Consider the following 14,497-nt stretch of genomic DNA (forward strand, 5'->3'; position numbering starts at 1 on the left):
ATTTTTGCCTGAGCTTACTGGTCAGACAGTAAACATTTGCTAAATGTTCTAAGGTCACAAACCTATGAACCCAGCCTAAAACAAAATGATCTTGTTTATGCAATTCTTTCATAAATAAGATCAATTTAATATTGTTGATTTAATAAAAACAGCTGTCTTCTGAGTTATCATTAAGATACCCATGTATTTAAGGTTTTACTTAGGTAAATACCTGGTAAATACAGGATATGAAATTGGTTAATTAAAAAAAACTTGAAATAATAACTAGCTCTAATATCTCACTTTTCATAAGTAATCCAGGTATAGTAATTTTAAAAATAAATGTTAGATAATGGTAAATGGAATAAAGTTTACAAACGAAATTTTCATATAATTTAAAATATTAAATTTATATTATTGTTAAATAATAAGTCACACATGTATACATATGTAACAAACCTGCACGTTGTGCACATGTACCCTAAAACTTAAAGTATAATAATAATAAAATTTAAAAAAAATCATTAAGTTTCTGGGTCGTATCCAAATAAGATAAAAAATGAAACAAATTGCTGAATAAATCTAAGTCCCCTCTCACCTCCTTAAATTTTATAAAAAGACCAAATATACTTAGGTCTAATAATCAAAATACAAATTTAAAGAAAAAAATTGTATGAGAAAGAATCTTATGTAGTAAGTTGTTGTCCTAAGATAAAATGATTGGTTGTCCCAAAGTTTTTTTAAAAAGAGAAAAATTGTAGGACTGAGACTGAGGGTTGGGGAAAATGATAAAGGTCTAAAGTCAAAAAAGATTTATAAAGAATGGGTCTTAGGAAGGACATTTTATGTGTGACTGGGTTTAAAGAGATTGGGAAAAATTCTAAAATTTCTAAAAATTAAACATTAGTGTGAGGGGTGCACGGATACAGGACCAGAGTCTAGTCCTCTATATTTAAAACAACAAGGTTTTTTTGCAATATTGATCTGCTCTTTAAAAAATTACAAGAGGTTTTGATTTTTATTTATAAAATCTGTTTAACTGCCATCTTCTAAACTGCACAGTTCCTATTCCTAACACATTTCTTCAGGAAATCCATTTAGTTTCCCTAGTTTCAAGTTTAAAATGTTGTCCTCTTCATTTAAAATGGTAATTTGATTTCTTGAGATAAAGTTTTCCTTTTAAAATTTCTCAGATTCCTGTCTCAGAGGTTAATCTTTGCTGTATCTCCCTGCATGTGATTTATAGGTCATGCATCACTGCCTTCAGCTTTTTCTCCCCTTGAGAAGGACTGGGATGATAACTCTCTACTTCAACTTTTTTTTTTCAGATCCTGTAACTTTTCAGTACAATTCTAACTCAGCTGTTATGGCCTGACAGTGAAATGTTTATCCTGAAGGCCTGGAAAAGTAGTGTTTTCATGCAGTGTAACTTGATTCTGTCCTCATGAGTTGCTACATCCATAACCTTGGACACATTTTTCCTGTGTCTGATCAAGTAACATTTCATCAGGTTTCACTTCCAGGTTATCTTTTTGTTTGTTTGTTTGTTGTTTTTGTTTGTTTGAGACAAGGACTTGCTCTGTTGCCTAGGCTTGAGTGCAATGATGTGATCGTAACTCACAGCTTCAACCTCTTGAGCTCAAGCAATCCTCTGGCCTCAGCCTCCTGAGTGGCTGGGACCACAGACACGTGTCACCACCCTCAGCTAATTTTGTTTATTTCTTGTAGAGACAAGGTCTCACTAGGTTGCCCAGGCTGATCTCCTTGGCTCAAACAATCCTGCCACCTGGATCTCCCAAAGTGCTTCGGTTACAGGCATGAGGTGCCATGCCCAGCCTACTTCCAGGTTATCTAAATGAGCTTCCTATAAAAAGGAACAATCAGACTGCAGAAGGTTTTTTTTTTTCACCTTTTTGGTAGCTTGCCTAAGAAACAGAGTTTATAGTTTATCAATATAATTTCCTGTGTTGCCTTTATTAGGTTTTTGATTACTTAAAAACAAAACAAAACAAAAGCTAAGCTTTAAAAGAATTAAGGATGTTTTCCATTTAATTCCCTGTATTGCTTTTTACAGCTTTTTGATTATCACTATGGCTACATGAATGACTTTAATTTTACAAGTGAACTGACTGGAATTCTTTTATTTTTATTTATTTTTTTTTTATTTTTTGAGACAGAGTCTCGCTCTATCACCCAGGCTGGAGAGCAGTGGTGCCATCTCAGCTCATTGCAACCTCCACCTCCCATGTTCAAGCAATTCTCCTGCCTCAGCCTCCCAATTAGCTGGGATTATAGGCATACACCACCATGCCTAGCTAATTTTTGTATTTTTAGTAGAGACAGGGTTTCATCATGTTGGCCAGGCTTGTCTCAAACTCCTGACCTCAGGTGATCCACCCGCTTCGGCCTCCCAAACTACTAGGATTACAGGAGTGAGCCACCACGCCCAGCCAGCAGCAAGTTCTTATTATCTACCTATGGTCTAGACTAGATCCTAAATTCTTCTAGGTTCGTCCCATCCAACTTTCTAACATAAAATTACTAAAATAGGTACTGCTGTATTCTGATGCCCTATATAAACTTAAACTAGATAAATGTTAAGGAACAAGTTACATGCCTGATGCATAGGCCACACAGAAATTTCACCAAACTGCCCAAACTGTCTCTGCCCAAAACTAGAGACATTCAAATTGAAAACCAGGATGAGAAACTGACATTTTTCATGTTGTAGAAAGCTTTTCTCAAGATATGGGAACAAGGCTCCCTACCACATGAGACTCTCGTCCCTTTTTCTACCTTTCTGACTTGACAAAATAATGCTGCAATTAAAATTTCCCAACTAGTAAATGCCATAGGTAACTTGACAAACTCCAGCCTAAGAAATCCTTTTAGTTCATCTAGTTGGCAACCTTCACAATATCCCTGACACAACTGTGTATTCAAATTGTACTGCTGATCCCTTTAGTAGAGTTGTCATTGTTTGCTTTAATTCAACCCAGTCAACCACAAAAGACCCCAAACAGCCAAAGCAATCCTGAGCAAAAAGAGCAAAGCCGGAGGCATCACACTACCTGACTTCAAAATTTACTATAAAACTATAGTAACCAAATCAGCATGGTACTGGCATAGAAACAGACACACAGACTGACGGAACACAACAGAGAACCCAGATGTAAATCCATGCACTTATAGCCAACTTATCTTCAACAAAAGGCACCAAGAACATACAATGGGGAAAGGACATTTGCTTCAATAAATGGTGCTGAGAAACTGGGTATCCATATGCAGAGGAATGAAACTGGACCCCTATCTCTCACCATACACAGAAATCAAATCAAAATGGATTAAAGACAAAAATCTAAGACCTGAAACTATGAAGCTACTAGAAGAAAACATTGAAGAAATGCTCCAGAACATTAGTCTGGGCAAATATTTTCTTTGTAAGACCTCAAAAGCACAGACAACCAAATCAAAAATAGACAAATGGGATTATACCAAGCTAAAAACTTTCTGTACAGCAAAAGAAACCATCAACAAAGTGAAGAGACAACCCACAGAATGGGAGAAAACATTGGCAAACTATCTATCTGACAAATATGTAAGGAGCTCAAGCAATTCAACACCAATGCCACTAACATAGCTAGAAGAGAATAATTCAAATATTTCTAAGCATGAAGACATATTTAAAGTGATGGATATCTCCAGTATACTAATTTTGATCTTTACAAATTATATCAATTACCACATGTACTACAAACTATGTACATGTAGTATGCATCAATTAAAAATAAAAAAAAACAGTCATAAAATGCTAGTCAATGGTTACGATAGATTTCATCAAGTTTCTCCCATGGTCTTTTGGTTTCTTTAGTTGATTACCTTCAAAATTAGGTTTGAGGTTTTGAATTATTATTCAAACTAGATTTATTATATTGTTGCTAATTATTTTTTGCATTATGAGTTCTACACATTGTTCTCATTTCCTGTCTAATGTTTGTAAAGTCAACTCTCCTAATAGAAAACACTAGCTCAACACCTGGAGATGACTGCCATTGCCTATGAAACTGACGAGCAGGAATTTGATGCTGGATTCCAAACAAATCTGAGAAAATTTTTCCTTCTGGCCTCTTTGTTACTCAGATATGGCCCAGACCCCTGATATAGAACCCCATACCCTCCCCCGATTGTAGGACAGAGACAACTAGGACAGGTCCTAGTATCAAGGAACAATTAACCTAACTTCAAAATAGTTTGTCACCAATACTTTCAGAAAAAGATTTTGATCGAAAAGGGGAAATGTGAAAGTTGATCACATAAACTGGGTCATTCTTGTCATAACCAATTAAGACAGAGTCAAGAAGCCAGGAGGACAAAGTACTCAAGGCACACACCATTGCTCCAAGCATATTAATCTCTGCAAGCCTGGCTGCTGAAGCCACCTGCCATAACCTGAAACCAGTTTTATTTAATGGCTACTGAAACCACCTCCTCCAACTCTAAGACTAGTTTTACCCTCTGCCATCACTCACCAATCAGGGCTTGCCAGTTTCCCAAAACTTTACTAGTGCCAAAGAACTTTCTTTTAAAACAATACCTAACATTTCTCCTTCTTATGAAACCTCCAACCTTCTCTTTGTTCTTCAGACATAACAAAGACCACCCAGTCTGTGTGTATACCCCAACTATAGTGTATACCCCAACTATAATTCTTGCTTCCCAAATAAAACATTTTAAATATAGAAATTCATCTCTATAGTTTATTCAACTTCAACATATAGACATCTGTGTTCATAAATATACAAACAGACTTTCCTTAGCTCTGTCCACTGAGAGGGCCTAGGAGCAACGGCATCCTAATAGCAATGAACACACCTAGCCCTGGCCACATAAAAAGTGCCACAGCTCTTTAGAGAAATGACTGATTCAACGTCTCGGGCAAGGAGAATTCAAGATAAGCCTAAAACATCTTGTGTCAGAAAACGCAGAAGTGCTCAAAGAATAATAGAAACAATCAAAAGGACACCAAAACCAGCTTGAAGGGGACTCATTGGCCAAACTGGGGACAACTTTAGCACCAAAATAATGAAAAAAAAAAAAGGATTAAAATCCACTGAATAAAATAAGAAGCCATGAGTCCATAAAGAAATAAATAAAAAGAAATTTGTAAAAAAAAAAATGATATTTTTAGTTTTGAATTACCACCCTATAAAACATTTACTAATTCCAAAGGAAAAATTGTGACTTTATAGTGGGAAAACCTGGAAGACACTACCTTAATCAAGAAATCAAAGTTATCCTCATAAATGGAACATCCCAGAATCATGTGTCATCTATTATGAGGAAGTGGCGAGTGAAGCATCACTCCTGTGATATTTCCCCCAAGATACATAACCTGAATTTAATCATGAGGCAGTATCAGACAAATCCAAACTGAGAGACATTTTGCAAAATAATTGGCCTAAAATCTTCAAGAGTGTCCAGGTCATAAAAGTTCAGGAAAGGCTGAGGAACTGTTCCAGATTGAGGAGACAGGAGAAACACAACAATTTAATGTGACATATGATTCTGAGCTGATCCGTTTCCTATAAAGGATGTTACTGCAGTAACTGGTAAAACTTGAAATGAGGCTTGAAGCTTGGATGGCAGTAATGTATCAATGCTAATTTCCTGCTTGGAAGGGTTGGTTGTACTGTGGTTGAGCAGGGCATGTTCTTATATGTAGGAAATACATAATAATGTATTGGGGGTGATGAAGTATCAGATTGGCAACTTACTCTCTAATTCAGGAAAAAAAAAAATCTTTGTCCTGTACTTGCAGCCTTTTTTATAAGTTTGATATAAAAAGTTTCCAATCTTTACAAAATATCAATTAAAAAAGGAGAACAAGATCACTCTGTGGCGCTGAGAGAGAGCACACAGGGAGATGATGCAGTCATTTAAAATAGGGATGTCAGCAAATAAGCTCATGGTCCAAATATTTCACATGAAAAGCTTAGGTCTGAGCGAGCATTACAATGCACCAAAGTGGCAGCTTCAATTTCAGCAGCAAAAGGTAATTATGCTGAGCAAAAATCAAATATGCTTTAAAAAATCAAGCGTGTTAATGAAAAGAATCCTTTGATTCAAACTCAGAATGAAACAGAAACCTCTGGCTTTAGGAAGAGAATGAGCAAAACCCACAGGAAGGAAGATGGGGATGTTTACTCAGCAGGAGATGGTGTCTGGCCACCACCAGGCCCTCCCTACGTAAGTGCACTGCCTACAGGGCTTGAAGGCTTCACAAATGTCTCCACTAGAACTAAGTGCTGCTCTGTGACATTGTCTTTTGCTCAATAAATAAATAAAAAAAAAAACACGGTACTCATTCCCTTTTCCAGAGTTCAGCACTCTTACTATCCACCAGGGACCTCTAATCACGATGTAGGAGAGACTTAGTATTGTCTTCAGAGGGGGTTCCTCTGTAGGATGGCATGAAGACGTTAATAATCTGAAGGCGTCACAGGAAGTTCTTTAATAAGGCAAAGTTTTTAATACGGTGTTTGCTTTCATGTATTAAAGAATTCCTCCCAGCACATAAAAACTGTTTTCATAAAACAGCCTTTATGAGGCCGGGTGCGGTGGTTCACGCTTGTAATCCCAGCATTTTGGGAAGCCATTGTGGACAGATCACGGGGTCAAGAGTTTGAGACCAGCCTGGACAACACAGTGAAACCCAATTTCTACTAAAAATACAAAAATTATCTGGGCATGGTGGCGGGCAGCTGTAATCCTAGCTACTTGGGAGGCTGAGGCAGGAGAATCACTTGAACCTGGGAGGCGGAAGTTGCAGTGAGCCGGGATCATGCCACTGCACTCCAGCCTGGGCAACAAGAGTGAAACTCTGCCTCAGAAACAAAACAACAACAACAACAACAACAACAACAAAAATATATATATATATATATATATATATATATATATATATACAGCCTTTATGAATACAAGCACTTGGCCTATCTTTGTGCTTTACACAATTTGATTCATTGATGCCATTACTGATTGACTCCAGGAAGAAAACAAACATGTTCCTTCCCTTTATAAGCATTTTTATTCCCAGCACGAATTCACCCAAAAGGGACAGAATCCTACGGAGGCGGGCCCTTGAATCAGAAAAGTTGAAAGCTTAGCTCTTATAAACCAGTATCAAGAGCAAAGAAATTATTTGAAAATACATACTGAAAACTACTTGTTAGAAAGTAGTGTTTTCATTAAAATGCATGTGGAGGCTTCAATTATTGAAGTGCCCCTGCAAAAAGTTCTTTACTTAGAAAGAAGTCCCCTGTTAATCCTCCACTGAGTGTCATGGCTCAGTGGAAATATAATTCTTTAGGTTCAAAGTAGCTGATATGGTTTGAACCCGTGTCCCTACTAAATCTCATGTACAACTGTAATCTCCAGTGCTGGAGGTGGGGCCTGGTGGAAGGTGACTAGATCATGGGGGCAGAGTTCTCATGAAAGGTTCAGCCTATTTAACTGTTTACTTAATGATAGTAAATGGCATCTGTATTAATAGGAATTGAATAAAGTGAAACTGATTTGGTTTTCCCCTTTTTATTGTTAATACCCATTCTCAGGTAAGGAATTACCTCAGTGGGAATGAACGGGTCCCTCACAAAGTTTAGAAAATATCAACATTAGATCCACTGACATATAATTACTTTGCAAGAAAGTGCTTCTGTCATTACACCCAGCGAGTAAACTAGCTCCTCCAACAAAGGACTCCAGGATAATATTCAAGGAGTCATCTTTGAAGCTTATAGAATCATTTAATAAGCCATATCCCCCAGCACCAAAACTACTCCCTGATAATAAGTTAAGCACTTCTAGAAGCTGTGCTTCTTCAGGCCTTTTAGCTAATTAATACTCTAGAGCTTTAGTAAATTATGACTTCAGTATAGTAAATAATAGATTTTATTGGTCTGATTGGACTGATTCTATGCCTTTTTAAAAGACATCTAACTTAGGTAGGAGATTTGGCATATTACATAACTGAATATTTTTAAAAAAACCAAATTGCCCTAGGATATGCTGAGAAAAAATAAAATAGGGAGAAAAATACAAAATAAGAAAAGTTAAGAAGATAATGAGGTTTTAAAGGAGTCAGCCAGAAGAAAGCCCCTCCAGGCAGAGAAAGCACTTCTTCAGACAGTAAGTTCTAGACTGCATGTTCTGTACAGCTGCAGCAAAGCAGACAGGGGTCCTGGTGGCAGGTGACAAACAAGTGCCAGGTGGTGAGGGATCTCCAGCAACATTCTAGGGAAGGGGGGTTATGAGGCACTCTAGTAACAGAATTTCAGATAAATCTTAGTTGGGGAAGAGAGGGTATAGAAAGACTGAAAAGTGACCAGGAACTAATCAAAGGTGGGGAGACATTATTTGAGAGATGTCAAGAAGGACGAGTTGAGAAAAGGCACTGGGTTGGAGTCAGAGGTAAATGGGAGGGAGGAGTAAGGATGTCTCCAGGACTCTAGTTTGATTGCAGGTTGATGATGGTGCTACAGGATGAGGGATTATAGGAGAAGCAGACTGAACACTGGGGAACAAAAGTGAGTTCGGTTTTAATGTCTAAGTCAATCTTCAAGTGGAAGAAAAATAAGAGCATGAAAGCTTCCACTGATTTGGGAGGTCCTTGATTCCATCAATTAACACAATATTCGTGACTATCCATGAGATGCTGGTGAGCTACACAAGAATAGTTTCAGTGCAATGATGATTGTAGACACAGATGGTGGGGACACGGTGAGTTGATGGCAGATGAGGAAATACAGTTGCTCTTAAGAAACTTAGATGCTACTGGCGACTTCTGGACATGAGAGAACAAAACAAGAATATACAGTAGAAGAAACCTACATGCAATGCTAAATGCCAAGTGATATTCTGGACTGTCTTGGAACAGAAAAAAGGACACTAGTAGAAAAACTGGTGATATCTGAATGAAGTCTATAGTTTAGTGAATAGTGATGTCAATGTTACTTAGTTCTGACAATGTTCCATGGTCAGCTAAGATCTTAATGTTAGGAGAAACTGGGTGAAGGCTATGCAGGACTATTTCTACACTATATTTGCAACTTTTCTGTAATCCTACAATTTTTCCAAAAATAAAAGTTTACTCAGAAATATCTAAGAACAGATATTCCAACAACACTCCCTATTTTACAAATTAAAGTTTTGAGTTCAGGAGTTTCTGAATTTATTTTTAAATAATATTTGTCTGATTATAGCATGATTAAATACTAATTGCAATATAATAATTGGAAAATATAGACAATATGCTTTTTATCTAACAACTTAGAGATAATAATTATTAACATCTTTTCTTACTCTACAGACAAGTGAATTCATTTTAGCCATCATTCAGACCAATCCCCTGGGGGTCTCTTCCCCTTAATATTTTATCATAAGCTTTTCCTCTCATGTAATTTAAATTTCTTCAAAGCATTTAAGTGAATACATACTTGTCTACACACAATGTTGTACCTATTCCTAAGTTGTTGGACATTTGGATTATTAATATTTCCAACTGTTCATTATTTACAAATAGTACCACAATGACTATCATATGCATAAATGGAATGCACATGCTGATATCATTAGGAGAAATGTCAAAAAGTGGACTTGAAGGAAATGTTTACTCAGCACTTTTGATAAAGACTGTCGGTATGTCCTCCAAACAACAGAACCAAATTCTACTCCTAGTAGCAGTATGCCAAGACTCGGTGTCCCCCATCCCACCAGCAAGGAGTATGAGCAGTTTTTTTAAATTGTCGTTAATTTGGTAAGTTAAAAAATATCATCACTACTTATAAATTTATATTTCTTTGCATTTTAATGAGACTAAATATTTTTAATATATTCATTTTTAGCCACTTTGATTTCTTCTTCTCTGAATTACCTGTTTATGCCCTTTGCCTGTTTTTGGACTGAGATCTTGTGTATCTCATTATTTTTTTCTAATTCCTTTATCTCTTATTGACCTTTTATTAGCTATAGTTGTGGATAATATTTGCTAGTTTGTTGTTTCCCTTTTAATCTTGTTTATTATGATGTTCTTTAAGGTACAGAGTTTAATTTAGATATGCATATACCTAATTTTCTTTTACAATTTCTTATACTCCTTTTATGTTTATAAAATCCTCACTGCCAGGGCCAGGGGCAGTGGCTCACGCCTGTAATCCCAGCACTTTGGGAGGCCAAGGAGGGTGGATCACCTGAGGTCAGGAGTTTGAGACCAGCCAGGCCAATATGGTGAAACCCTGTCTCTACTACAAATACAAAAAATTAGCTGGGCGTGGTGGCAGGCACCTGTAATCCCAGTTACTAGGGAGGCTGAGGCAGGAGAATCACTTGAACCTGGGAGGTGGAGGTTGCAGTGAGCCAAGATCACGCCATTGCACTCCAGCCTCAGCAACAAGAGGGAAACTCTGTCTCAAAAAAAAAAAAAACCTCAATGCCCCAACACTCAACCAAACAAATACTAATACTGTTTTAGTTTAAAAGAGCACTTATACATTTAGAAGGAGAGAAGCCAGTTCACTTGTTCAACTGAATAAATCAGTTGTTTTTATTTTAGATATTCAAGTGTAAAGGCATATAGGTCTGGGATTACACGGTGACTGGCAATACTAATTCTAAAATTTAATCACACACAATCATTAACAAGTAATACTTACTGAAACAAGCCTTCTCTTAGAGCTATCTTAGTTAAGTTTTCAGAATTACGATGAAGAGTTTATCTCAGAGAGTTTCCAAAAGAATCAAAAACTTAATCTCAGCATGACTATGTCAGGGAAAATCTAGTTCAGCCAGTCCCCAAGAACACACAGGGGTGTAGTAGACACCATTAATACTTTAATTATTAGCAGTTATTTTTTCCCATCCCATTTCTAATCAAGATTCTAGTTTTCTCTGCCTTTGTGTTAATAGCTACAAAGAAAGAAGAGTGTTAATGTAGAAAGAACATAAAGGTAAAGTAAAATGAACACAGGCTTTAGAACTTGCTAGATGTGGGTTCAAATTCTGTATCCACCACTAACTAGTTAAGTTTACCTCAAATAAGTCAAATGTCCTCTTAAACTTCATCAGCTGTAACACGGGCTTCAGTATCAGTCGCACAGACTGGGTACTCAATAAAATGTTTTAAAAATGATTTCCAAAGAAACACATGTTTGTTATAAAATCACTACTAAGAATTAAGGTTTATTTTGCAATATATATATATTTTTTTATATACAGGGTCTCACTTTGCCCCCCAGGCTGGAATGCAGTGACGAGATCTTGGCCCACTACAGCCTCGACCTTCTGAGTTCAAGCTATCCTCTTGTCTCAGCCCCACAAGTAGCTGGGACTACAGGTGCACACCACCAGACCCGGCTATTTTTTTTGTATTTGTGGTGGAGATGGGGGTTTCACCATGTTGCTGGTCTTGAACTCCCAAGCTCAAGAGATCCACCCGCCTTGGTCTCCCAAAGTGCTAGGATTACCGGCATGAGCCACCACACCTGACCTATTTTTCAATACAATTTTCTGTTCACATATAAATATATTATGTGTACATACACAGTTCTGTGGGGTTTTTGTTTAGTATTTTCTTTTGTTACTGTTTCTAAGACATGAGGTAAGAGACTAAATCTATTTTGTTTTATAAGCAACCTCAATAAAAGATTAAACTATTTTCATGGAGAAAAATCCCCATTATAATGCTAGCACAATAAGCAATTTGGAAATTAGTTCCTTTGTCCTACTAAAAATGGTAAAAATATAAATTACCTCAAAAAGCCCTCAAATAATCCAATTTGCACTACAACTAGCAGTTCATAGTATCTACATACACAAACCAAATCTCAGCCTTTTCCTAAACATTTATTATGTTCTACAGCTGGGGAAAACAGGAACAATACAATATCAAATTTAAAGAGGAGTCAGCCATGGTGAGAACTTTTGACAATGGACCATTAACTATAAAACAAGTCCAACAATGAAAAAACAGCAAAAAGTTACTTTCTGTTAAAACTGAAAAGCTTCCAATTGGACCCTCCCAGACTTGTTAAAAACAAGAACAAATAAATGAAACCAAAAAGCTATTTGAGATAAATATATATCTGGATGTAATGAAACTGTAAATACTAAATCAGTAAAAAATGTTAGTTTGAGGGACTGAATATTTTTACATTGTTGGCCTCAGCCTGCTTTTCTTTTTCTAGAGTAAATGTTTCGACCACAGAATAAGAGAACCTAAAACAATTTACATTAGTGTGAAAATATAGCTGCAGGGGAGATACAACAACATCATAAATCATAACCTCTCTCTGAGAAGAAAAAAATTGTTTTAAAAAACCCCTGCTGTTAGGGCCAGGTACAGTCTAAATTCATTTCTAAAATCCCAGTGTTACATAACTGAAGTATATTTTGATGGAGCTGAACATCAAGTTATATAATTATCAAACTACTGCATTCTGTTTTGATTTTTCAGCAAAGAACATGACAGGCCTGGGAAGGCAGCAAGAGAAGAAAAGAAATTTAAAGCACCACCCATTTGTTTATAATAAAAAAATCATAGCTTTTATTTTTAAAATCATTTAGGGAGAAAAATCACAAATTCTCAGTATTTCATCCCAAGACTAAGCCATACAAAATGGTCTTTAAAAATCTCAATTCTTATTTGTCGTTTTTTTCAAGGTATTTTTAGATGTTTCCGTTATTTAAAAACAAACACAAACGCTTACTCAACAAAATGTTAAAGTACTTTAAAAGTTAATTAGAGGAGCATTATCATATTTATATGCTTCCTTTCCATAGATAATAACACAAATGTTGTTGGACATTCTACTACATTTGATAGAAAATTTAGTAACAGCTGTCTGCTTGTATAGCAATAATCATAAAATATGTGGAATGTATATTCCCAGAAAATCGCATCTTCATCTGTTGGTTTAAATTTAAAGCATCAGAGAATTAGTTGAATACGAAAAGGCTATTATCTAAAACCTATTGATGTATTAATAACCATAATGAGGAGTATTCATTTTAGAGCAAATGCACAATCTCCTCTAAAACATGACTTTAATACAATGCAATCATTAGAAGATCAAATCAGTCTCGGAAAAGCTCACACAAAGGATTATTAAAAAACTAAATAGCACCTCTTTATTTTCTTGTTCACAGAGAAAATTTACAAATAAGTTGTTTTATTTAAAGCCTTTTTAAAAGGCAAATAAATGAGATAACAAGAGCTTCAGACGTTTTTGAAGCATATATTTGAAAACCTTAGATGACACTGATAAAGTCTGCAGAAGAGTATGCAATACCCTGAATAAATGGTAGATACTATTATTGCATATTTAAACTAATAAACCTAAAACAACTAAGCAATCTAATAAAAATTCACTTAAAAGTTGTTCACTGTGAACTAACGCTGTAAATATTGGTGATAATTACCGTGACTCAAAGGGGTTGTGCCATCCTTGGGCTTCTTTTCTTCTTCAGCTTGCTCCTAGAATACAGAAAATGGGGTTTAGATGGTATTTCTGGATAATTGTTGGAAACACTGAAAACTAATGTTCCTTTTTGCAGGAAGGAAAGTTATGAAGATCCTTGTCACTGAGGGGGACAATGCACACAGTACCCAGAGCCTTCCGGTGGGTGCCCAGGAGGGGCACACATGATCCATTTGGACGTGGAAGGAATCCATTAAAAGGATTGCTTCTGGCTAAAATAAAAGAGACAGGAAGCTTTGATAACAGTTAATATTGAGGTTGACACAGGTACCTTCCCTGAGTGGATCCCTAGGCCTGACAGTCGCACAGGAGTGGCCAACAGAAGAGGCTTGGTCCTCACCGAAGCCAAGCCCTCCATCTTACTTTTGCTTTCAGCCTATCTGGGTCTACTATAGTTTGTAAGTACTCAGTTAAAATGCTCTAATTTTAACCAAACTGACCTTCATAGAATCACAAGTGACTTCAAAAATTCCTGAAAAGAAACCATAAATTGTGTATGATGAACAATACAAGCACACGCAGCAAGCAAGACGGTGCAGCCCCACCCCATGGCGCAAGCAAGCCATGCTCTTCCTGCAACTCTCGAAGGAACATTTACCATTCAACAAAGACTAGGAAAGTGGCTTTCTCTTTTGAAAGATATGATAACAAAGAGCATTTTGAAAGTGGGTATCCAGATATGTGTCTTATTTACATCATTTTGTGGCCATCAAAATGTATTCCACCTATCAAAAATTCGTGGCCAGCCACGGTGGCTCACACCTGTAATCCCAGCACTTTGGGAGGCCAAGGTAGGTAGATTACAAGGTAAGGAGTTCAAAACCAACCAGGCCAACATGGTGAAAATCCGTCTCTACTAAAAATACAAAAAAGAAAAAGTAAGCTGGATGTGGTGGCGTGTGCCTGTAACCCCAGCTACTCGGGAAGCTGAGGCTAAAGAACTGCTTGAGTCTGGGAGGCGGAGGTTGCAGTGAGCCAAGATCGTG

At 36.7% G+C, this 14,497-nt stretch overlaps 1 protein-coding gene across 18 annotated transcripts in view; it reads right to left on the reverse strand.

Annotated features, from left to right (window-relative positions):
* Positions 1-14,497, reverse strand: part of L3MBTL4 (L3MBTL histone methyl-lysine binding protein 4) — a 474,605-nt gene that overhangs the window by 342,220 nt on the left and 117,888 nt on the right. For 17 of the 18 annotated variants that reach the window (XM_063620329.1, XM_055237865.2, XM_055237861.2 and 14 more), the window contains one exon: positions 13,453-13,507. In XM_063620329.1, coding sequence (XP_063476399.1) covers positions 13,453-13,507 — 55 coding nt within the window. Of the gene's footprint in view, positions 1-13,452; positions 13,508-13,951; positions 13,984-14,497 lie in introns of all 18 variants that reach the window. The other variant, XM_055237872.2, reaches the window with a different exon arrangement.

Source organism: Symphalangus syndactylus, chromosome 1, assembly GCF_028878055.3.
Source record: "Symphalangus syndactylus isolate Jambi chromosome 1, NHGRI_mSymSyn1-v2.1_pri, whole genome shotgun sequence".
In the NCBI taxonomy this organism is placed as follows: domain Eukaryota; kingdom Metazoa; phylum Chordata; class Mammalia; order Primates; family Hylobatidae; genus Symphalangus; species Symphalangus syndactylus.